Raw genomic sequence first — 26559 nt, 5'->3', positions numbered from 1 at the left:
AGGAAAAGTGGGAAATGCAATATTTCTTTGTTGAGCACAGGGGCACCCCGACCTGTCTTATTTGCACAGAGAAAGTTGCGCTGCACAAGGAATACAATTTGAAACATCATTACACAACTAGACATGCTGAGCTGGATGCAAAATACCAGGGAGACGAGAGAGCGAACCGGGTTGCCAGTCTTAAAACAGATCTACTGAGGCAGCAAGATTTCTCCAAGAAAGCAACCAAAGAGAATAATGCAGCAGTCGGAGCCACGTGGTTAGTGAGATGATTGCTAAAGCAGGGAAGCCATTCACAGAAGGTGCATTTGTCTAAAAGTGCATATTGCAGGCTGCAAATATAGTCTGTCCGGGAAAGAAAGGTCAGTTTAGCAACATCAGCCTTTCTGCCAACACCGCAGCAGATCGCATTTCTGACCTGTCAAGTGACATTTATGACCAACTGTGTGAGAAAGCCAAATGTTTCAGTGTATACTCAGTCGCTCTTGATGAGACCACAGACATCACCGACACTGCCCAGCTCCCAATGTATGTCCGTGGTGTTGATGACAGTTTTGAAGTGATGGAGGAGCTGCTCACAGTAATTCCAATGCATGGCCAGACCACCGCTCAGCAGATATTTACAAGCTGTGTGATGCCATTGAGAATGTTGGTTTGCCATGGAAGAGGTTTGTTGGAATAACAACAGATGGAGCGCCATCAATGACAGGGAGGAAACATGGACTGGTGGCACAAAACAAACTGGAAGAGGAAGGCGTGGAGGAGGCCATTGCTCTGCACTGCATCATCCATCAGCAGGTCCTTTGCAGCAAATGCCTGAAGTTTGACAATGTGATGTCTATTGTTGTGAAATGCATCAACCAAATCAGATCCAGGGGCTTAAAGCACCGAAGGTTCTGTGCTTTTTTAGAGGAAATGGAGTCAGAATATGGGGATGTGCTCGACTTCACTGAGGTACGTTGGCTCAGCAGGGGAAATGTATTAAAGAGACTTTTTGAGTTGAGAGCAGAAGTGAAGCCTTCATGGAGAAGGATGGAGTTAGTGTTCCTGTGCTAACTGATCCCAAATGGCTCATGGACTCAGCTTTTCTTGTTGATATGACACATGAGCTTAATGTACTGAACAAGACGTTACAAGGCCAGGGGCAACTTGTCAGTGCTGCCTATGACAACGTGAGAGCATTCTCCACAAAACTGGCGCTCTGGAAAGCTCAGCTCTCTCAGACAAACCTTTGCCATTTCCCAGCATGCAAGGCACTCGTGGATGCAGGCACACCATTCAGTGCTGACGAGTATGTTGATGTCATTTTGATGCTACAGGAGGAATTTGATCACAGATTTGCTGACTTCAAGACACACAGAGCCACCTTTCACATTTTTGCGGACCCCTTCTCCTTTGATGTGCAAGATGCCCCTTCTGTGCTTCAAATGGAGCTCATTGAGCTGCAGTGCAACTCTGAACTCAAAGCAAAGTTCAGGGAGGTGAGTGGAAAAGCAGACAAGCTTGGACAATTTTTGAGAGACTTGAGCCCTAGTTTCCCTCGGCTTTCCCAAATGTTCAAGCGGACCATGTGCCTTTTTGGTAGCACATACTTGTGCCAAAAGCTCTTCTCCACTTTGAACTTCAATAAGTCCAAGTACAGGTCCAGACTTACGGATGATCATCTTCAAGACATACTGAGGGTCGCAACTGCTTCCTCCCTCAGGCCAAATCTGGCTCGGCTATGCGAGAGGAAACGCTGCCAGGTCTCTAGCAGCAAGGAGTAGGCAAGAGAAGCCATGTTCAGAAGAACAGTTCATTTTCTACAGTGTTCCATTCATGTTCAGAAGAAGGTTATAGAACTGTTAATACAGACATTTCAATCTAAACACAGCAGATATAGAAGACTGAAAGAAACACACAAGTTCACTGACTAAAAATATCTTATTATTATTTTATTTATGTATTACAGATTGATTTATTTTCTTATTAATTCTTAATTTGTTTATTTATTTTTAATATTTTGTGTTAAAAAATAAAAATAAAGAGATTTGAGAAGATTGGAATTTTTTAACCATGCCTTTCTTGTGGAAAACCTAATGCGGCCCAGCCTCACCCAGACTCTGCCTGCAGCGGCCCCCAGCTAAACTGAGTTTGAGACCCCTGTCCTACACCATAAATCAGTAAGAGAGGGTACGACCTCTCTCATGGCCCCAAGTGGTGTGTGCATGCCAGAGCACTCTGGAAGGCACACAGAGTCTTTACAGACTACTAAGGATCAAACCTCTATCATTATGCAATCGATTATACACCTCTAAGCATATATGAGTAAATATTTCTAAGTATAAATGACAATCAACAATATAAACCTTACAGCTGGTTTTAATAACAGAATTCATTTGTTTCTCAAATGAGAAAGAGCTATCGAGAAACACTCCTAAATCTTTAGTTCTGAACTTTTCCAGTGGGCCAAGGTCAACATTATTAGATAATGCTAATTCTTTTCCCTTACATTATAACAATGTGAGGAGTTAATGCTAAGTATACTGCCATTAGCGGCTAATTCTAATTAGGGGTGAATAATTATTAGTAGCTAATGCTAATATCGTTTTTTCTTCCCTTTTAACAATGTGAACAGCTAGTGCTAGGTAGGCTGATGCTAGCAGCTAATGCTAATTTGACGTGAATTAGCATTATATTAGTGAGGAGTTAATGCTAAGTAGGCTGCCATTAGTGGCTAATGCTAATTTTAGATGAAAAAGCATTAGCAGCTAATGCTCATATTGTTTTCCTTTGCTTTGTAAGAATGACAGCAGCTAATGATACGAAGTCTACCATTATTAACTATTGTTAATTTGATGTAAATTAGCATTATCCGATAATGGTAACCCTTTTCCCCTGCATTATAACGATGTCAGGAGTTAATGCTAACTAGGCTGCCATTAGGGGCTAACTCTAATTAGGTGAATAATTATTAGCAGCTAATGCTCATATATTTTTCCCTTCCCTTTTAACAATGTGAGCAGCTAATGCTAATTTGATGTGAATTAGCATTATATTAGTGAGCAGTTACTGCTAAGTAGGCTGCCATTATTAACTAATGCTACTTTGACGTGAATTAGCATTATGTGCTAATACTAATACTGTTTTCCCTTACTTTTTAACAATGTGAGCGGCTAATTCTAAGTACGCTCTTGTAAATAGCTAATTCTAATTCAGTGTGAATTAGCATTATTCAATAATGCTAAGACTGTTTTCTCTTACTTATTAAAAATGATAGTAGCTAATACTAATACTCTTTTCCGTTGGGTAACAACGATGTGAGGAGTTAATGCTAAGTAGGCTGCTTTTAGAGGCTTATTCTAATTAGGGCTGAATAATTATTAGTAGCTAATGCTAATACCGTTTTCTCTTTCCTTATAACAATATGAGCAGCTAATGCTAATTTGATGTGAATTAGCATTATATTAGTGAGCAGTTACTGCTAAGTAGGCTGCCATTATTAACTAATGCTACTTTGACGTGAATTAGCATTATGTGCTAATACTAATACTGTTTTCCCTTACTTTTTAACAATGTGAGCGGCTAATTCTAAGTACGCTCTTGTAAATAGCTAATTCTAATTCAGTGTGAATTAGCATTATTCAATAATGCTAAGACTGTTTTCTCTTACTTATTAAAAATGATAGTAGCTAATACTAATACTCTTTTCCGTTGGGTAACAACGATGTGAGGAGTTAATGCTAAGTAGGCTGCTTTTAGAGGCTTATTCTAATTAGGGCTGAATAATTATTAGTAGCTAATGCTAATACCGTTTTCTCTTTCCTTATAACAATATGAGCAGCTAATTCTAATTTGATGTGAATTAGCATTATATTAGTGAGGAGTTAATGCTAAGTAGGCTGCTTTTAGAGGCTTATTCTAATTAGGGCTGAATAATTATTAGTAGCTAATGCTAATACCGTTTTCTCTTTCCTTATAACAATATGAGCAGCTAATGCTAATTTGATGTGAATTAGCATTATATTAGTGAGGAGTTAATGCTAAGTAGGCTACCATTAGCAGCTAAAGCTAATTTGAGGTAAATAAGCATTAGTAGCTTATGGTAATACCCTTTTCTCTTGTGTTATAATGATGTGAGACGTTAATGCTAAATAGGCTTCCATGAGTGACTCCTTTCCCTTGCATTATAAAGATGTGAAGAGTTTATGCTAAGTAAGCTGCCATTAGCAGCTAATGCTAATACTGTTTTCCCTTTCTTTATACAACTTGAGCAGCTATTGCTAAGTAGGCCACTTTTCTCTGCTAAGGATTTGTGTGACCATGATGGAAACTCTGATAAGCTAATGCTGCTAAGCTAATGCTGTTTATGGGCCCTGTTAGAATCAATATTTCATTCTCATTCTGTTGTTTGGGAACAATAACAGAAAAATGTGCACTTGAGAACAAATTTATTGTGAATTCAGCTGTGAATGTAGAGCTTGTCATTATTTTAGCTTCCATTTCCAAATGTTAGCTGACACTTTATTAGGTACACTGGTATCTATATCAGGTACACCTGTGACCTAAATGTTCCTGCAAACAGACTCCTTGGAGACCCCTACATAAATATCCATGAACTATCCAGCTAGACTAGTGTGTCTGTCCCTGAAAATATTCCTGCATGTGTGATTGTTCATGTGTCATCTGCAGGAAACAAACAGGAAGTGAAGGAAAGACACAGGAAATGTTTCCAGCTCTTCCTCCTCTATCAGATTTTCTCTCCATACCTGAGAGTGTCCAGCCTCCAGCCTGGATCCTTCAGTCCAGCCGAAAGCAGCTTAATTCCTGAAACACCTGGATGATTGTAGCTCAGGTCCAGCTCTCTCAGATGGGAGGGGTTGGAGCTCAGAGCTGAGGCCAGAGAAGTACAGCCTTCCTCTGTGATCAGACAGCCTGACAGACTGCAGACACACAAAACAACAATCTATCTGTCAACAGTTGTTTTCTCTTTGTCACAATAACATCTATCCATCCATTGTAACTTTATTTATAACTGACAATACCCAACAGACAACAACAGTCATCTGAAGCTGTTTAACAGTGTAAGGTAACCGCCTCCACTGTGAGCAGCACTTGGTGATGGTGGGAAGAAGATCTCCCTTTGACACAAAGATCCTCCCAGTGAAAACAGGCTCCAGGAGGAGCATCTACCATGACTGGTTGCAGGGTGAGGAGAAAGAGAAGAGATGAGCTCAGAGAGACAAGAACAAAACAGAGAGACAAAAGTTAAGGACATGCAGTAGTGACATATAAAAGCATCAGGAGTGAAAAGAGGGGAGAAGAGAGCAGAGCATCATGGGAAGTCCACCAACAGCCTGAGCCTATAGCAGCATAACTAAGGGATGGTTCAGGGTCACCTGATCCAGCTCGAACTATAAGCTTTATCAAAAAGGAAAGTTTGAAGCTGATCTTCAAAGTAGAGAGGGTGTCTGTCTCCTGAACTCAAACTGGGAGCTGCTTCCACACCCAGTCCAACATAGCCAGGCTTTCTTTGCTGCTTTGACAAAACCTCAAATCCCAGTCAGAGATGATGAGCATCATCACAGTGATGATCATTTCTCTGTAACCCAGGCTTTCTGCTTCAGGATCTGTGCACGCTCACAGAACAAGGAGACCTTTAAACATCATTTCACTAACTGGATGGACTGGGCTCAGCCTACAGATGAACTGGTGCCAGAGATCATAAAGAACATCAAACAGTCAAATTCAACACTTTAATGTAAATATGAGATTAATGCTGCAGACAATCATGAAGCTGCTGAATTCATGAACATCAAGAATGCAGCGAGTGGTAAAATAAAGATTTGACCTCAGTGTGCTCAGTGTTCCTGTCTATTCCTAACATATTCCTAACATGATAGCTGCACTTTAGAGCTCTAAAACTGGAACTGACACATATTTAAACTCCACATGTTACTCAGTACATTCAGTTCTGACACTCGCCCACAGTCCAACAAAGGAAACATGGAGATCACATCAGTTTGTCACCAAAGTCTAATTATTAGGGCAACTTAACCTGTTATAATCTCGTTAACTCATTAACTGATTAACGTCAGCAATTATTTTAATCACAGTTTTTAAAATCATGATTATTGTGAAAGTGCTCACTGGCTCTGAATATAACAGCCATGGGTCACAGGAGGGATGTTGATCAGTGCTGGCTTGAAATGGGCGTCATTATGCATCTCAGCCAATGGGAGCATTGAGGGTGGGCCTAATACTACTGCAGCGCTCACATGACCCAGGACAGAAAGAAAGGGGCGGGGACAGAAACATGGAGACAGGTACAGATCTTTGACATGTTCATTTTAAACTGCTCCAGGAGGCAGTGTTGATACAACTAAAGTTATCTGTTGTTGAAGAAGTCGGTCTGAGGAACGTTCTTAGGATCAACAAATGACGGCATGTATGAGCCTCAAGACGCAGCATCACAAGAAGAACACATGAGCTGTAGAAAAAGGAGAGACTACGAAAGCCACGGCGTTACAACATGAACCAGCTGTTGGTCTCTCTGGAGACTACTGGGCGTGGCTGTGTAACCATGGTTACCTGGGAGTTACAGAAACGTGCAGAACATGCGATTCATGTTGCACAGCAGTGGGACATTTGAAATACAGTCAGCACACTCAGTACAGATAGTGCATCAAATATGATGCTGCTGCCAGACGTCTGCCTTTGAACACGCCCCTGCATCGCGCACAACACCAAGGTTGCCATGGCAATCACAGCTGACAGGGACAAAGTGCACAGCTGGAAGCCTGCAGGTATATTTAACATGATGTATTTCTCAGTGTCCTGTCTGTGTGTGAGAGACAAACAGCCTCTGTATGTGTGTGTAAATACAGCATGAATATGTAGAGGACATGTTTGTGGATATAAGTAAATGAAAGCTCTGCGTCATTTGAATCTTCTTGTTTCTGTTGCAGGTCTGTGACTGAACTTCTGGGAGGAGAAACGTTGGTTTCATGCTCTGTGATTCTGTGTTTTGTCATCTCTCTCAGGTGATGCAGAGCTCAGATGATGACCCCGCCTACGTGGTCAAATTCAAGTCTACATTCAGAACAGACCTGGAGACACGCAAGCAAAATGCCAACATTGTATATGTGAAAACTGCTGCTGGAGCCAGATTCAAGGAGCTCAAGTGTTTACCCAGATCTTACTGAACTCACTGCAGGAACAGAGGGTTGTTGGAGGGAAACCTGTGGAAGCAACAACATCCGAGCCACCAGAGAAGAAGTTGGCCCTGTTGGTGCTTCATCAGAGTGTGAACAGGAGGAAGACTCAGCTGAGAACAGTGTGGTGGATACAGAGCAGAGCCCACCATCAGTACAGAGGCCTGTCCATTAGAGTGCTGCTCCAACATGCAGCACATGTACTTGGCCACAGCTGCAACATCTGTACCTGTGAAAGCTTCTTCTCTGTTGCTGCTCATATTGTGCAGAAGAAGAGAGTTTCTTTAACATCAGAAAATGTCAATGAGCTTGTGAGTCCTAGCAGCTGGCTCGGTGCAGAGGAGGAAGAACATGTCAGTCAGAGGAAGATAAATGCAGTTCATGTTGTCAACTCAACCTGGACTGTTGAAAGAGTTTTTCTTTGTCTGGTTTCTGACTGAGATTCTCCAAAGGAAATCCAGCACAAACACACACTTCACACACTCAAAGTCCTGCACAGTAAATGAGCTGATGAGCGTTTGTGCTGCTGCCTGATAACAGAACAATAGTTCTGCTGCTTCCTGTTCTGGAAACACACATTTATAAATGTTCACTTGCTGTTGATCAAAGGTATGTTGGTGGCTCTGGACGCTGAGGGAACTTTGTAAAAAACTAGATCAAATGTTAACGTCCTGGCAGAGGCAAAGAACTTTGATTTGATATTTGATTAGATTCATGTTTCAGCTCAGACTGACAGAAATATTTGAACTGCTGCTGTGTTAAAGGGAACACTGCTGTTAGAAAGCACCTGATCTGTTTCTGCACACTGAATGTTGCACTTCTCATACTGCAGTACTATTAAAATAAGTACACAATGCACTACTGATGAGCAAACCATGTGGCCAAACACTTTAAGAGACAGACTGGGATCATACCATTATGTGAAAGAGGACATGTCCCATAGACAGCAAGGGTAGTGGTAGAGACCAGTACACAGAGAAATAGGAGCTGTACTGAAATGCAAGCGTGTCAGGAAAGAGTGAAAAGGCAAAATGAGCAGCATCTGGCTGCATTTCAGTGATATTGGAGACCACAAAGCTGAGTGCAACATTTATACAGGAGATATACAGGAGACGCTGAGAGCAGAACTGATAAAATTAGGAGCTGGCTAAAGTGAGACCCATTTTTATTTCCACCCATTTTCCACTGTGGAGGACAAAAGGTTTCAAACTGGTCCAGGTCTTAAGCCTCACGTGTTCTTCCTAATAGCAGTAAATGGATAAAAATAAGGCTTTTATGAAAACACTGAATAAAACTTGCTGCCTTTAAAAAGACTAAATGTACAGTTCAGTATTGAATACTACATAAAATAAACTATATATAAAATGTGTCTGAATGGCAGAGATGCAGAAATATGTGCATGTAGCACAGAGCCACGGCTCAGTGTCTGAATGAGTCTCACAGACCTGAATGTGCTGTTGAAGCCATTTATAATTATAACGTAATTCTTTACTCGTTTGATCTGCTCCTTACCACAAGCCACCAGACGTAGAAGGTTTTGGACTTTTAACTATATTTTCTGAAGTTTTACAACTTTTCTTACTGTTAAAAACCTCGTTATGGCCGTTCATGCTGTACAAAGTAATTAGACATGTGTGGTATCTACAGAAACGTCAGGATCTCAGCTAAAAGTTCACAAAACCATCTCAACAACCACCAAACAGCTGAAACAGCAGGTGAACAGATCACACAAAAAAGATGTAAACACAAATCACCCTGATCATCTGTTTTTTTAAACATGAAGCGTCGTTTTGGACGTTCATTTACTGCTGGTTCAGTGAATTTTGGTTGGACAGTGATGAAACCTGCAGCCTCAGAATCTGTGAGAAGTCTGCTTTCAGCACGCAACAGCATTGTTGTGTTGTGTGCTGTGGATCCACCTCTGCAAACTCATCACTGTTTTACCATCATGTTTCTGCTTAGACAATAACAAAGGAAGCAGTTCCCAGGAACTACTTCCTGTCTTGTTAACATAAGAGTATGTTGCCCTTCAAAACACCTCCACTTCTCCTCTTATTAGAGGACTGCCTTATTATTAATCTGCTAATTCTGTCAGTTGATGAAAGAAAAATGCTTGATCTCACCTGAGAGTTTCCAGTGTACAGTGTGGACTCTTCAGTCCTTCAGACAGAAGCTTCACGCCTGAATCCTTCAGGTTGATGTTACTCAGGTCCAGCTGTCTCAGATTAGAGGTCTGAGAGCTGAGACCTGAGGCCAGAGCTTCACAGCTTCTCTCTGACAGGTCACAGTGACTCAGTCTGAAAAATAACAGATAAACAATTACAAAAATAAAACACTTATGTTGAAGCGTAATGAGATACTATTATATTTAGCAATATTTCATCTTGTTTTGTCAGGAAACTGAGCACTGATGCAGAGCAACATGTGGAGAGAATCAGAGGAGAAGAAGTGAAGAGAGAACAGCAGTAAAACAACACTGAATTGTTCAGTGTGCTTTTGATATCAACAGAATGTGTCAAACTTCTTTATTTTGTATTTGTTTTAGTAGAATTGATGATTATCACTTAGATAACAACCACAGGCCAGGTCTAAATTGCACTTTGGTGACAGTTACACCCAGAAATATTTCAGAAACGTGGACAATTTGTGCTCCATTGTATTCAGTATTGAACAAACTGAGTACCGATGACCACTTAATATTTTTGATATTTTATTTGAGTTGTTCCACCTGATCTGTGTTAACTAGAATAAACATTTAAAAACTAAAGCTATGATCACATATGTACTCACAGAGCTTTGTTGGAGGCTTTGACCACTGGCAGCAGCCTCAGAAGAGCCTTTTTAAAGGCTCATGTTCTCACTTAGATCATTTATTTCTACTTACATTTCATTCTGGGAAAAATGGGGATTACTTTGGAAACAGGAAGTATTTTCCCCAATAAGCAGCCCTGGATTAGTAAATCACTCCAACATGTTCTCAGGCAGAAGAAGCTGTCTTGTTATGAGGGAGAGAAGAAAAGCAGCTAAAATCAGGTGTAAAAGTAAAGCAGAGGATGAGCTGAATAAAGGACACTCAAGGCTGGCTTGGAAAGGAATGAAGTCCATGTTGGGGATGCAGAACAAGGAGCAAAGATGAATGTGATGCTGAATCAGCAGAAGACTTGGACTCATATAATTCCAGCTTTGATATCATTGATTTCAATGAAGAGCTTTGTGATTGTAGCAAAGGGCTGGTAGCTCTGAGAGTCCCACTGATGAGGTGTCTGTGAAGGTTCGCAGTTATCTAAAGATCTTAGAAAAAAAGGCATCTGGACTTCTTTAAGTTTTTTGAAGACGTTTCACCTTTCACCTCTCATCCAAGAAGCTTCTTTATTTCTAGTGTCAAATGGTGGAGAGTCCCAGATTAGCCTGTGTACAAACAGACTTCAGCCATATGAGAGTGAGTGTGAGTGAATGAGAGCACACACAGGACACTCTGATCTCTGAATGTGTGTGACGCAGTGAAAAAGAGGATTGTACTGGATATACTGTGACTGACAAACAGAGTTTAAAGAGAAAGGTGTTTGGATTAAAATGGATTATGCTAAAGTGAACGTGCTAATGAAATCTGAACTGACTGAAATGTGAAGTGAAGATAATTCAGATGTAAAAGAGAGAGAAACTGATAATAAGGTGGGGCTGGAGATCAGTGAAGGGCATGTAAACACCTGATTGGTTGAGTAGATATCAGATCGACAGTTTCACAGTTTTCCCTGTGGATTATAACTTTAAGAAAATGTGACATTCATCAAGGAATCCTGCTCTCCGGATTATTTCCATGAACACTGATCTGGATCACATCTACAGTGCTGGAAGTGCCCGTCTCACCACCAACCTCTCTGTGCACATTCACTTTTCAACCCTTTGTGAGACACTAAAGGTGTAAATCTGAGTATTAATCTATGTTAGTGCGAACACCTCTAATAGGTTGGTTTAGTCTTTCCAAGTCATATCTTCCCTTAGATCTGCGGTCCAGGCTCCTAAAATCATCCTAGTTTAACAAACACTACAATCTAGAGGAGAGCTGCACGAACAGGTGTGACTGATGAGATCTGACCTGCAAGGATACTCATGTTTATGTATATGAGGACAAGCAGGGAAGACCTGGACATCAACTCTGTCAGGCTGCCTGAGTCCTCTCACCCACACCAGCTCATCAACTCTAAACAGGAATGAGCAGCTCATTTCAAAATAAAAGGTTGGAATTGTAAAGAAAACAAACAGAGCTCATAAACTGAAACTGATTTCATTTTTTCAGCTGGAACATTTTAGTTGTTCCTTTTTCAATACATACATACATACATAATTATATTTACAGTAAGTCTTATCATTCCCCTTTTCCCTGCCAGTCACCGCCAATGTTCCCTCTAAAGTTTCATGAGTCTCAGCGAACACAAACTCCCTGAGCGTCCCTTGGACCTCTGTGAGCAACAGCAGACGTGTGCACTGTGGTCACGCCAGCATCTTATCCATCCAAGTTACATGGTTTATTAAAGTAATCAAATTACGGCATTTACATTTATGTTAGACTACTTTTAATTAACTGCTTTAGCCCACTTACAATGAAAATTAAAAACAACCTTGTTCATGACCTGTAGCATGTTAACACTATTGGAAGTAAAAATAACTTGAACTCCAATTTTTAAAACACAACTTTATTTTTTCTATTTTTATAAAGCTCTGACTTGTATTATGAGTCTGTGGTCTGGGAGAGAGTCTGTAACTCTGTCTGCAAAATACAGGATATAATGACCAATGTTGGGCAATTAATTATATAGTTACTTCTTCAAAAAAGTAACTGAGTTTTGCAAACAACAAAGTTTGTTGCAATAAATACTGAATACTATCGTTGTTATAAACAACAATACTATTCAGGAAGAAAACCAAACATTGCAGATATTTTATCATAACTCTGGTTTTACGTGGCCGATCAACACAACTTAAAAACTTGTATAAAGTCCACACTTTGTCCGTCAACATGCAGCTACCAACCCAAATGGTGAGGTGGTGGTTAGTTCTTACTGTTGTTTCTGATCCCCTACATTATCCTACATTCAAATATATTCTCCAGCTACAATAGTGTTTGTGTTCCTAAAAGGATTTCATGAATGTGTTATTGTTCATGTCACATCTGTATGAAACAAAGAGGAAGTGAGGTTTATCCTTCATGATCACAAACTGTTCCAGCATGTAAACCTGAGATCTGTGTGGAGCAGCTGACCTGTACGATGTGCTCAACACAAACATTATTTACCATCAGTTACTGTGTGACTGAACCACGTGGGTGTATGAAACATCGCTTTTAGTTTTAATAGCACATGGCAACATTCAGACGTGAATCTATACAGTAACACTTTGATTTGTTACAGTGAGGAGACTGTTGAAGGAACGATGAGGGGAAACTGTAACAGCAGCAACAGAAACCAGGAGACAAAGCTGAGGTCTGGGTTCCTCTATGCTACACACAGCCTCCTGCTCCTGGACTTTAGAAAACACATAAATGTCTCCAAGTACACTTACTTTAGAAACTCTATTAAACTCATTACAAGTTTACTTCAGCTTTAAATTACTCACAACATCAGCACACATGAGTAAACAAAGTAACTCACAGCTACTGTTCACGTTTAGTCATCTTTAATACAAATATACCTCATTATTATGAATCTCACAGCTACCTGCTCATTGAACTGAACTATAATTCTGTTTGACCATTAAAACAAAATATGTGACTGTAAAAAAATGTTCAGACAGTAATTAAGAATCTCCTAAGCAATCCAAAGACAAAGAAAAGTTCACCTGCCAATTCTATAAAGCTTGGTTGTTTATACAATAATATCATTTAATGATATGTTTGGATCCTGACCTGAGAGTTTCCAGTGTACAATGTGGACTCTGCAGTGCAGCAGACAGAAGCTTTACTCCTGAATCCCGCAGGTCATTGTTACTCAGGTCCAGCTCTTTCAGACTAGAGGACTGGGAGTTGAGAACTGAGGACAGAGCATCACAGCTTCTCTCTGAGAGGTTACAGCCACTCAGTCTGGAAGAAAACAAACAAACAATTAAATCAGTAAAATGAAACATTTTTAATGCCAGCATGCAATACAATTATTGGTTAACTAAATAGCTTCATTAAAACACAACTCTTCTTCTATAGCAGCACTTACTCCTTGTAAGCTCCACCTGATCCACCTTCTGAGTCAGAAGACATGAAAACAAACTGTAAATCTAGTAGAAACATGATTGGAAATCTTCTCAGATCCATTTGTACATTTAGAGCCTGATCCTGAAATATAGCAGCATGGACATTCACAGCAGCAAAGGGTTCTTGCTGATCTGAGCTGGCTTGGCCCTGGCTTATTGAAGATTAAAGAAAGCGGAATCAGCTGTTCAAACCCCCACAAGGCTGCCCGCTGTGACTGAAACAATGGGACGGGTCGTGACTTCTCAAAATGGGCTCATTGAACGCAGCACGGATAAGATCTTGAAGAAGCTCATGGTGGTCATGAGTTCTCAGACTTTGCTCTTTGAGCGCAAAACCAATAACCTCTCGGAGAAGCTCGTGGCTCTCCAACGGGAGATTGAGAGACGAGTGACGGACTGTTAGATCAGCTGTGAAATTGACATGCAGTTGTTCACACCAAAGAAAGCCACCATCAATTCATGCGGCTAACATACCGGCGCCAGCTGTGGTCTCAAGGCTGGAGCTGAACAAATCTCACCCTGATAACAGACGGTGTTTAGACTGTTCCTTCCCATCCTAAGCATGCTTATCCCCTCCCGGTGCAGACGGTGGGTCGAGGGGACCAGCGCAAATGCTGCAGGCCCGGGTGCGCTGTCTACACCGGCTGTCTCTCACCTTTTACCCATCCCTGTTGCTTGTCATGTGCTTCTATGGCGCATTAAGAGTTTTCATGTGTTCTGCGCTAAGGTCATTTTTTTTGTCTGTTCTCAAACTGATCTCCCTGTTGGAGCTCAGTCTGGGAGGAGTTCTTTTTTCTCCTCATCTTTCCTGATGTTGTGCATTTTCTGCTGTTCGGTTCCGGGTCGCTGCTCTAGCGGCTGACCGGCCAGCTACCTGGCCTGACCCGTCTCCCCAATGTGATGTTTGTGTATTGTATGTACGGTTGGCAAGGTCAGTATCCTAATTGCCCCTTGAAAATAAATACAGTGTTCTGAATCTGAATCTGAAAAGATTACAGAAGACGACTCTGTTCAGTAAATATTACGCTCATGCTGTCAAGAAATACCAAAGGTAGGTAAAACTCTGGTTGTTGCAGCCATCCAGTATGACATGCTTTGTACTGTTCTGCTGAAGTTTGTGACACCTGGTTGATGAGTTGTGAAGGATGATGAAACAAACACTTCACTCAATGTTTGTCTTCTAAACTGGATGTAATTTGGGCAGCCGATAGTTTTTCTTAATCTATCCCAGCTGCAAATAGGAACACAACAAATAAATAACTTTACCCACTTGGATCCTTATCATTCAAGATTGTGAAAAGATTCTCTACTCAGAGAATACTGGTGATGTTAGATGAGAGAGATGGAAGGTGATGAAGGGGAAGAGTTTTCAGAACTTGAGGCCTTTTGTCTTCACTGTATAGGACAAAGAAGACAGGAAGGGAGGGAGAAGTGAGGAGAATAACACACAGGAAATGGTCTTGGGCAGACTCAAACCAGGCCCTGGAGTCACAACTCTAACCTTCAGTGCATGGGTCACCTGCTCAGCCAGGTAAGCTACAGCAGTCAGCAGTGTGTGAGTTAATTTGGAGACAATGATGACTATAAGTCAAAAAAAAAAATACTATCATCAACCAACAAGGGGAAAACAGTGAGCTTGAATGACCAAGCTTTGACCAAGTGTGGCTCACTCCTCGGTCTTCTTGCCCAAGTAGTGAACCACCCTGCATGGCCATCAATGTGGTGCAACCAAGGCCATCATACAGTACAGGCCATCCAAGCTGATTTTAACTTTTCCTCCCAGATACCACCTTAGAAATCATCTAGATTAGGATATGTTGGCTGTTCTAGATCCAATCACAACAAACAGAGAGCTGTTGTGTGTCCAAGGTGAACAGGAAGAATATATACATGCATAAAGTCAATAAAGTTAGAAGGTTTGCTTTAGACTGTGCTGCAGTTTATCATCAAAGACAAACAGGCACCATGCTGCCAACAAATGGCATCAAGTCTGACTTGAGGTTTTTTTGTTCTTTTTTTTAAATCAAGATTAAATTTTATAGCAACCACAGCAGAGATGACCAGGGAAGGTGTGCTTGAGGGGATATAGCTACAACAGCTGGTTTCAGACTGAAGATGAACTGAGGTGCTGCACCCAAGTCTGCAGGTTCAGGGATGGACAAACATCTGCTGCAACCAGATTGGAGTGAGAGGAGAGAGCAGGCCAACAACAACAAAGAAACAACAAACACACTGTGGAAGACCGAAGCAGAGTTTAGTTTAAAGTGGAACTAAGGATGTTTCTCTGGCTGCCAGGATTCACTGAGTAATTCAAATGCTTTCTTTAATGCAGGACCCACCATGCATGTAAAAGCAAGTGTTTCACCAACATTTGTGACTAAAAATAGACCTGCAGTAGAAATGTATCTAGGAGCATGCATGTGAATATAAAGTATCACAACATCAGGCACATGCAGCCTAAGTGTTTAAACAAAGACTGATAACATAACAGCAGCAGTGATGATTAGAGTTTATGGTGAATCCAGCGTCTCGAGTTCTGGAGGCATCAAAGAGGTCACAGTTGTATTGGAGAAATCCCAAAACTTTACAAATTCATACAAAGACAGAAAACCTGGTGAAATAAATTACTGACACAGTTGGATGTTAAAAGTAAAGACATGAGTACAAATGTACTCACAGAGCTTTGTTGGAGGCTTTGACCACTGGCAGCAGCCTCAGAAGAGCCTCCTCTGAAGCAGAGTATTTCTTCAGGTCAAACACATCCAGATCTTCTTCTGATGACAGTAAGATGAAGACCAGAGCTGACCACTGAGCAGGAGACAGTTTATCTGTGGAGAGACTTCCTGATCTCAGGGACTGTTGGATCTCCTCCACTAGAGAACAATCATTCAGTTCATTCAGACAGTGGATCAGATTGATGCTTTTCTCTGCAGACAGATTCTCACTGAGCTTCTTCTTGATGTACTGGACTGTTTCCTGATTGGTCTGTGAGCCACTTCCTGTCTGTGTCAGCAGACCTCGTAGGAGAGTCTGATTGGCCTGCAGTGAAAGACCCAGGAGGAAGCGGAGGAACAAGTCCAGGTGTCCATTTGGACTCTGTAAGGCCTTGTTCACAGCACTCTGGTGGAGAGATTGAAGTTTTAGTTTGTTAAATAGTTTAGACCATGTAGAGGTTGTTTGTTGTTGTTCCAGCAGATTGAGTCCAGAGTTGATGAAGGTCAGATGGACATGAAGAGCAGCCAGAAACTCCTGAACACTCAGATGGATGAAGCAGAACACCTTGTCCTGGTACAGTCCTCTCTCCTCTTTAAAGATCTGTGTGAACACTCCTGAGTACACTGAGGCTGCTCTGATATCGATGCCACACTCTGTCAGGTCTGATTCATAGAAGATCAGGTTTCCTTTCTGCAGCTGATCAAAAGCCAGTTTTCCCAGAGACCCCATCATCTTCCTGCTCTCTGGACTCCAGTGTGGATCTGTCTCAGCTCCTCCATCATACTTGACCTTCTTCACTTTGGCCTGAACCACCAGGAAGTGGATGTACATCTCAGTCAGGGTGTTGGGCAGCTGTCCTCCCTCTCTGGTTTCCAGCACATCCTCCAGAACTGTAGCAGTGATCCAGCAGAAGACTGGGATGTGGCACATGATGTGGAGGCTTCGTGATGTCTTGATGTGGGAGATGATCCTGCTGGCCTGCTCCTCATCTCTGAATCTCTTCCTGAAGTACTCCTCCTTCTGTGGGTCAGTGAACCCTCTGACCTCTGTCACCATGCCGACACAGTCAGGAGGGATCTGATTGGCTGCTGCAGGTCGTGTGGTTATCCAGAGGTGAGCCGAGGGAAGCAGTTTCCCCCTGATGAGGTTTATCAGCAGCACATCCACTGAGGTGGACTTTCTAGGGTCAGTTAGGATTGTAGTTTTGTGGAAGTCCAGAGGAAGTCGACACTCATCCAGACCATCAAAGATGAACACAACCTGGAAGTCTTCAAAGCTGCAGATTCCTGCTTCTTTGGTTTCAGTAAAGAAGTGATGAACAAGTCCCACCAAGCTGAACTTTTCCTCTTTCAGCACATTCAGCTCTCTGAAAGTGAATGGAAATATGAACTGGATGTCCTGGTTGGCTTTGTCTTCAGCCCAGTCCAGGCTGTATTTCTGTGTTAAGACTGTTTTCCCAATGCCAGCCACTCCCTTTGTCAGCACTGTTCTGATTGGTTCATCTCTTCCAGGTGAGGCTTTAAAGATGTCTTCTTGTCTGATGGTTGTTTCTGGTCTGTCTGGTTTCCTGGATGCTGTTTCAATCTGTCTGACCTCATGTTCATCATTGACCTCTGCAGTCCCTCCCTCTGTGATGTAGAGCTCTGTGTAGATCTGATTCAGGAGGGTTGGGTTTCCTGCTTTAGCGATGCCCTCAAACACACACTGGAACTTCTTCTTCAGGGTGGATTTAAGGTTACGGTGACAAACTGCAGCTTGAAGCTCTGAATGAGAAGAAAAATAAACACTCAATTCCAAAAAGAACTAATCTTTAAAACATGTTGCTCCATCTTCCATCTCTGGAAAATGTTCATTTATCCAGCAGCTTAAATCTTTAGATAAATCCTCTTACGTCTCTGCAGACGGTCAGCCAGCTCCTCCTGCTTCATTCTCCTCAGGAAGTCCACTGTGATCTTCACAAACGCCTCTCTGCTGCTGCTCCTCTGACTCTCTAAGCATTCTGGGTAATCTGGACTCAGAACCTTCTGGATCTTCTTCAGCTCGTTCTTCACAAAAGTGATGATGTTGTCCTCCAGCAGCTGGAACAGAATATTTATGAATGAGCCAATCAGACTGAAATCATGGAGCCAAACATCAGATCCATGTTGGACACACTGACGATCCACTGGTCTACAAAGAGCAGCATGGAGATGACTGTGAACAGAACAGATGTAACAGTAGTTGTTGTACATGTACAGACCATAAATATGGAGTCCAGCTGTGTTTGATGCTGCTGGGCAGACTGACCACTGGGAACCTCTGAGCTCTGCTGGTCCACTCTGTGGAGGAACCATGAAGGATTAGATCAACACAGGATAAAGATCCAGGAGTTTCTGCTCAAATAACTTCATCTGAATCAAGTCTGTCAAGTTTTAAACTCTCAGATTGTGAACATATCAGTAATTTTCAGTCTGTTTTCATGGACGTCCTTTCAGTGGTGATGTCAGGGATGATTTTGAAGAAGCTCATCAAACTGAACCATCAGCAGATCACTGCTCCAAAACCAGAACATGATCCGAGTCTCCCTCCACCACCAGAACACCAGCTTTACTAACGTGGTAGATCAGTGTAGTACAGATCAATAACTGATGAGTCATTTGATCAAAATCACTGAGTGCTTCACGTCTGACCCTCTGATGCTTCTGTAGACATTTTGCATATTTAATGAATGTCTGACAGTTTTACATTCATTCTATGAACACAGTGGAAATGTTGTGTTATAGTCTCCATGTTGTTTCCAGCATCATAAATTCTTAAGTTCAGAAAATTAGATTCTTTCTTCACAGCTGAAAAACAACAACATTTATTCTCTATTGAAATCTGCATCGTCCACTCCAAAGGTCACAATCTGAAGGTAACATCTGGTTTTGTTCCCTGTGGTTAACTCTGAGCATCAGTATGGTGGGATTTATCCACTACATCCACACCACTGTGGTTCAGTGTTGTCCTGATGGAGTAACAGCAGCCAGTATGATCCAGGCTTTAGCTGCTGGGTCTCTGTGTGACCTCTCAGACTGTTTAACAGATCAGACACAAAGAGAATCAGAGCAGCTCTGTTCTTTAAAGACAAACATGAACCCACTCAGGTCACACTTTCCCCACAGATATGAGCATCACTGTCCTCAAACAGCAAATGACCAAGTCGAACATTTGGATCTTTTCTCTTTCATTGTTTTCTTTTTAATGAATCTTTGTAACAATCTGAGGATGTTTCAGGTCATATTTATCCAGGAAACACAAACATGTAAAGGAGTCATCACAGCTCTCTGACCTCGTTGCTCCAGGTTCACCACTGAAGTCTGGAACGTCATCTTTGGACCAGTCACTCCTCACAGACAGACAGCTGGACCCTGCAGACTGTGACCTCTGACCTCTGCAGACACAAACATGATTGAAGCAGCTGTGATCACACAGACTGCAGATAATGCAGCTGTTTCCTGTCAGTAACATCCTCTTAGATTAGAGTTCAGCTTTTTACAGGAAAACTGGACAAAACTGATTTTTGTTACAAACTCATTTTCATTTCCTCTCAGCTCACAAACACAGTCAGACAATCAACCAGAGTCAACACTGATTATAATGTCAGTGCAGAATTATTTCTGTTACTCAGTGAGTTCAGCTCTCTGACCTCGTTGCTCCAGGTTCACCACTGAAGTCTGGATTATGATCTTTGGACCGGTCACTCCTCACAGACGGACAGCTGGACCCTGCAGACTCTGCTCTGTCCTCCTCTTCCTCCATCATCATCTTCAGTCAGTCTGAGAGGTAAACCACAAACACTCAGTGAGTTCACATTAACAGGAGGAACTGAGTTACAGTCGCTGACCTCTGACCTGTCATGTGACCATGAAACCAGGTCAATATGTCTGTAGGTTCAGTCATCCAGGTCATGTGATCTAAGGAGCTTGGAGAGAAAAGAGACGTCTTTAAGTTTCTGGAAGACGTTTCATCTGAGAAGCTTCTTCAGCTCTACAACCAAACGGTGGAGAGTCCCAGATATTTAAACCTGAGAGGGAAAGAAAGCATGTCGCTGACCCACCACTGATGTTATTTCAAGGAGGAAACTGAGAGCCTTTGCACCAGGAGCACAAACATCAGCTCCAGCAATGATCCACTGATGTGTTTTTATTCCATGTATGAACGTTGTTATTGACAGAGATGACGTTTGTGTGTCAGTGATGCAGTGACTGTTGTTGTTACCTGTACAGGCTGGTTAGACTCTATGAAACAGATCATACAGATCTCTGCATGTTAGAAGAGACTATTAAAGGTCATGAATGAGACAAAGGCAGGGAGGCGTCCTTTACAGCTAAACAGCAGAGTGAGAGAACAGCCAGCACCTCTACATTTATCACATTATACAGCACATGTATGATACTGACAGGGATGAGAAGAATTTAGTGATTCTGATCCCATCATTGATATTACTTATTGATTCTCAGTAGCTCTGCTCTGACAGTCACCACCATCACTGAGCAGCATATCAAAGACATTTGTGCACATTAACTGCATGTTGTGGCTCAAATGTTTGTGCATGTTGGAGGCATTTCCTCTTTGTTGTGATCAGTGTTGGTCATTACTCAAAACAGTCATTATTACACATATTACACAGAACACTTTGATTAAAAGTAATGGAGTACGTTACTTCATTACTCCTCATAACATTACTTTGATGTTACTGTGTAAAATGAACAAATGAGCATGTAACAACATGAAGCTGAGGTACAGCCCCACACACCAACACAGATCCTGATGAGGTCACGTGATGTTTCTCTGAGTGTTTATGAACACAAATCAAAGATGAAACAGCACAAAGACACTTCAAAGTGATTCTACTGTAGAAACATGAACAGGTAGAAACCTGCAGCCTGACTGCTCATCACTTTGTTACCTGTTCAAGTTCAGCAGCAGCAGCTCACTTTATCACGGTGCTGGTCTGGGGTCAGTGTTTACTCAGCTTTAACTCACTCTGGGTTCTTGGCTAGCTTAGCGTTAGCTTAGCGTTAGCTTAGCTTTAGCTTAGTGTTAGCAGCTGTGTGGCTAGCTTAGCGTCAGAGCTCTGCAGGTGTCTCGTGTGTAAATATTAATCACAGTGACAGTAAAGGAGGTAAAGGGCTGTGACGTCATCACGTACGCTGCGTCCTCTGTGGGCTCTGAGTGAACTCAAAGTACAAACTACAAGTACACAAACACGAACGTAGCTCAGAGTGGCGGACACACTCGGACTCGTTGGTCCAGCTGTGAGTCCGTTACCGTGAACTATGGAGCGGCAGATTTGTGCTGAACTAAGCTGCACACAGCTGATGTTAGCCAGGAAACATTACACACTGACTTTAATGGAGAGACCGGAAATACAAACACACACAGTTTGTTGTGTGAAGAAATCAAACACGAGCTGAACAAACAGTAAAGTTCCTAAAGACAAACTGTTAAAGGAGGAAACAAAGCAAACTTACAGTTTCTTCACACACCAACAACAAGCTCCACTCCACGAAGTTCAGGAAGTGAAATTAAACTTTGAGCAGGAAGGAAACACCCAAAGAGACGTTTGAGGACAATCAGGAGCATTGGAACACTGTGCTGCGTTCAGGTGCACCTCGGAAACTCCAAACCTCTGGCAGGCTGTGATTTATTTCTGCTGGTTTTCCTGTTTGAAGCACAAACATCAATTTGTTGTTGTTCTTCCTGCAGCGTTTAAATATTTCAGCACTGAACTGATGTTTCTTCAAAGCTCATTTCAACCTGTTGAAGTCATGAATGAAAGTGCAGACTGAGAGTGGATCACATGATGTTTGAGGTGTGTCATGTGACATGTTCAGTATTGTCACACATGTCTAGATTGTCCCTGATATCATAACTGCTCAAACACTGATGATTATATTTGAAGAATTATTCCTGATGGCAGCAAAGTTTGAATGGAGCTCTCTGTCTGTGCTGATTTGTCGCCCTCTGGAGGTCAAAGCACAAACTGCATGATGTCACTGTAACCACCACAGAGACAGGAAGTGTTTTTATGACTTTAACACTGAAATGATGCTAACGGCTGTCGTTAGGCTCACTGACAGCAGTGCTGATGTGTTCATGTCAAACACTGGCTCAGGTCAGACTCCTTCATCCTTCTCCAGCGTGAGGCCGCCCTCAGACCCACAGGAGCTCTGACCTTTGACCTCCTGACCCTAACCATTTTAGTCTTGTTGCATCTTTAAATGCAAATCCATCCAAACTGTAGCCGAGCAAAAGAAGCTGGAAGCTGTTCTATGAATGATGTTGTCGAAGGAGCTTGGAAAGAAAAGCGTCTGGACTTCTTTAAGTTGTTTGAAGAGGGACATGGACGTCTTAACGCCCACTCACATCCTGGGACATTTGATCACAGGAAATCACATGATAGCGTGGGGCTAGATCTCACAATGGGTTCACCCAAGACACGAGTAGTTCTTTCTGTTTCTCGTGCACGGGAGAGACCTGGACCAATGCCGTTCCTTCGCTTGACCACAGTCGCTCTCGTCCGTTCCCTCGTAACACTGTTCTTTTATTGAGGTTACATGAATATACATAGGTTCATTAACATACACATGAACAAAGGTACCAGTCTGTATGTTATGTAGGTGTGTGTGTGTGTGTGTGTGTGTGTGTGTGTGTGTGTGTGTGTGTGTGTGTGTGTGTGTGTGGAGTCAGAGTGTGACCCATAAACGACTTCCCTAAACCTGCTGGTCTGGAAGTCCAGCAGTTCATCTAAACAAAAGGCACTTAGACTAAAACAGACATCCTACCACAAAACAATAAGAAGGTAGCACCTCTCCCATGATCCCAGGACGTGGGTGTGAATGCCAGAACACTCTGGAGTCACACAAAGTCTTTAAAGACTACTATCATTACACAATTGGTTCTACACCTCTAAGCATATATGGTTAGATATTCCCCAATAACAATGACAATGATAAAATATAAATCCAACAATGGTTTTCAGGGTTTTTATCCTTAACTTCGTTTCCCTGGGTCTTTTCCCGTGTTGTAGTCGTGTGTCTTATTTTGAAAGAAATGTTTACGCGTTACCATAGCGACCAGAGAGCATTAAGGCTGCAGACAGGTGCATCCAACAACATTTTATTTTCCCTTATTTGATTTATGGACCTAACTGTATGAACTGGACTTTGGCTTTAATGCTGCTCCTCTTCATCATTGCTGTGTTGCATTTCCATCATTCTGCTGCTGGATTCACTGCAGGCTTTAACAAACACTCCTTTGGGTCCAGGCCCAGCCACGTGTTTGTAAGCTGCTGTGCTCCTCACAAATAAAGCCTGAAGCAGCTCAGACTGTTAGAAGCAGCACTGAGCCCTGTTACAGTTATAGTGTTAGAGCAGCGGCTGCAGCCTACAGCATTTAAACTAGCTGACAGTAAACACATCAGTCCAGATGTTACCACATTACTTTGTGATGCTGAGAGTTAAAGGAGACTGGCTGATTAAAATCCCATTCCTTACATCACCGTCCTCTGCTCTGACTGCTTTCATTTAATCACAATCAGAATACTTTTTTGATCCCCAGGGGAAATTATTTAGGTTACAGTGCTGCAGCACAAACAGGAACAAAGACACAACACACTAAGTAAGAAATAGCACAATATACACAATATATACATGCATACATATGAGTCACTTATAAGTAACATGTGAGTGCTGGGGTCTATGACAGCAGGCAGGTCTGTATTTATGTCCAGGCTGACATGAACAGCTAGTAGTTCAGGGTTCAACACTCAGGAAAGTGTGTGACCTTCCACACTGACAGAAGATGCTAAACATGACTTTAAACTGTTGTTTGTTAAAGCCTCACAGATCTGAGAGCAGGGCTCAGTGGGTACATGAGCCTTTATACATGAAGGCTTTCTGTTTCCAGGAGAGGAAACATGTGATCCAGCTGTGTTTGGTCACATGGATCTGCTCTGCATGGATCACCTGACTAAAACATGTTATTATTGTTCTTACAGTCTTAAATCGGTACATCAGGCGGGTCACATGACACCCGGGGGTGACAGCAACATCTTTCCTCTTTAGAAAGCTGCTCTCTGTCCCAGGAGCTGTTGTCACAGTAACAGCAGGAACAGGAAGTCACACGCTCTCTGCTCTGTGATTGGCTGCTTCTTATCTCAGCTTCCTGCAGAGGGTGGAGTCTGCTGATGACGCACACCAACAGAAGTGTGACTTTCACTTCCTGTTTATTGCTGTTGTTCTTAAAGCTCTCAGGCGATGCTGCAGCGCCCCCTGCTGACACAAACTCCTCCCTCTGTCTCAGAGGTCACAGGTCAGCCTGCTGCAGAGGGTCTGCCTGTTCATGGACTTCCTGTTACAGAGACGGGTCTCAGCGTCAACACTGGTTTCTGATTGGACGGTGTGGAAACCCAGCTTCCTCCAGCCGAGTGATGTGTGGATTCATCACTCTCTGTGGATCAGTGTAAGTCTGTGTGTGGGTCAGCTGCAGGACTTGTTTGACCTTTGACCCTGGCACACAGAGCTGGTTACTGCTGTGTGACTCCTGCCGTCGCTCCACTTTAAATTTTACTTAAAATAAGTCCTGACATGGCCCCGCCCCCTCTGACCTGCTGCTCCTGGATGTGCTGAGGACACAGCGGAGGCTCAGAGGGGGCGGTGCATTAGGTCACTGCACTGCCAGTGTTTAACCACACCTCTTCTGACTGACCTTTGACCTCTGACATGTTGATTCGATCCTTATTTAATGACGTCTTTTATCTAGTGATTTAATTCTGTGTATTTATATGTGATGGTGTTCCTGCGTTCAGCCTCAGCTGATATCCACAGACGCTCCTATTGGCTGGTTTTAAAAACACATTTTTCCATTAAAGAGACTCTTTTAAAAACACGTCTGCCTGAAATTCACATTTCATTGATTTTGGGGGATTTTAACAGAGAGATAGAACTTTATGAATCCCTCATGTTTATCCTCCAGGAAATCCAGTTTGTAGCAGCAGAACACCGACAAACTTTTACACAGCACAGAATTAGGATATCAAATAAAGGGGAATAAGAGAATATGAATATAAGCATAAATATGTACATATATACACAGACCTCACACAGAGACAGCAGCTACACTGTGTGTGGATGTGATCCACAGTCACAGCTGTGGGTTTCAGTCAGTGTGTCTCTAACTTCATGGTCACATTTCAAAGCTTATTGGAGCCAGAAGATGTTCAAGTAAAAGATTTATTGCTGTACTCGTCTACCAGGATAACAGGAGGTTCATAAAGCTGTGTAATACTTCAGCTTTCCATCATGCAGTAGTAGTTTATTAAACCCCCCAAAATATGACTATCCAGAGTTGGGACCAGGAAGCAGAGTTGCAGTCTTACACGCCTCTCTGCAGCTTCTCTCCTCCTGCTACCCCCCAAAAACCCATCTCCATAGAGACTGTGTCAGCTCCCAAACAGACAAAAAACAAACTAAAAACCAGCAACAAACAACTTAAACATAAACAATCACAAAGAAAGAACAATACAGTATCCACATCTGAACCAAAGAGTAAAACAGTGAAATGTGGATTATTAAACATTAGGTCTCTCTCCTCCAAGTCTCTGTTAGTACATGTTAGTAAAAACATTTCTGCATTTTACCCATATTTTATTTTTAACTCAAAATCAAAGATTCCAGATTCTCCTACATGTTGGTTTTGAATCAGATAGGACGACAGATTTCAGGTGGCCCTGTGTCTTTCTCTATTACATTTGCCACTGTGTAACTCAAAGTTATTTAAGGACTAGTTTATTTCAATGGATGAGTTTACTGACTGACGCGCAGAAGAAATAGTTCTTTATGGAGCCTAGATGGTGTGAATGATGAGACCAAAGACTGCAATATCTTGTACCAAAAATATATTGAATAAATGGAGGAAAGGGGAAATGGAACAAAATAATTAATACAACACACAACATAAATGCCCACAATTAAATAATAAATCAATGCTGTGATCTTTCTGTGCAAAAGTCCTTTTTGGTCCTCTTCTTTTTAAAGTTCACTTTTAAGGTATTCCTCCTTAGAGTCCAGCTTCATACAAATGGGGAAATATGTCCGTAATCCAAAGACGGCTAAGTGGGGGAAAGAGGGGAAACAAAGAATGGTCCTACCGGCTCGCCACTTCAATATGAAGAAGATTAATTCAAAGGGAGGGAACAAAACCTGACCTGTAGGTCAGAAAAACGTCCATTAGCACATCAAGTTCGATTCAGTTTACCGGTAAACAAATATATTTTTCTGCAAGCCTATGTAACAATGCAAATCATCATCAACCAATGTACAACAGTTAAATTATTAATTATCTTGGCTACGTAGCTTAATCTATACATTCCAGTAGCGTTCGCTAC

General features: G+C 42.1%; 1 protein-coding gene across 1 annotated transcript in view; it reads right to left on the bottom strand.

Moving 5' to 3' along the window:
• LOC112433028 (protein NLRC3-like) overlaps window positions 1-19556 on the bottom strand; it is a 23226-nt gene extending 3670 nt beyond the window's left edge. Inside the window, exons 1-7 of the mRNA XM_076881284.1 lie at window positions 19459-19556; window positions 18388-18466; window positions 18040-18226; window positions 16111-17911; window positions 13096-13269; window positions 9317-9490; window positions 4749-4922 (exon numbers count right to left, since the gene is read on the bottom strand). Of these exons, the coding sequence (XP_076737399.1) occupies window positions 4749-4922; window positions 9317-9490; window positions 13096-13269; window positions 16111-17911; window positions 18040-18226; window positions 18388-18390 (2513 nt within the window). The 5' untranslated portion in view covers window positions 18391-18466; window positions 19459-19556. The remainder of the gene's footprint in view (window positions 1-4748; window positions 4923-9316; window positions 9491-13095; window positions 13270-16110; window positions 17912-18039; window positions 18227-18387; window positions 18467-19458) is intronic.
• Window positions 19557-26559: the final 7003 nt, after the last annotated feature.

Source organism: Maylandia zebra, unplaced genomic scaffold, assembly GCF_041146795.1.
Source record: "Maylandia zebra isolate NMK-2024a unplaced genomic scaffold, Mzebra_GT3a scaffold11, whole genome shotgun sequence".
NCBI lineage: Eukaryota > Metazoa > Chordata > Actinopteri > Cichliformes > Cichlidae > Maylandia > Maylandia zebra.
This window is presented reverse-complemented; position numbering and strand designations above follow the sequence as displayed.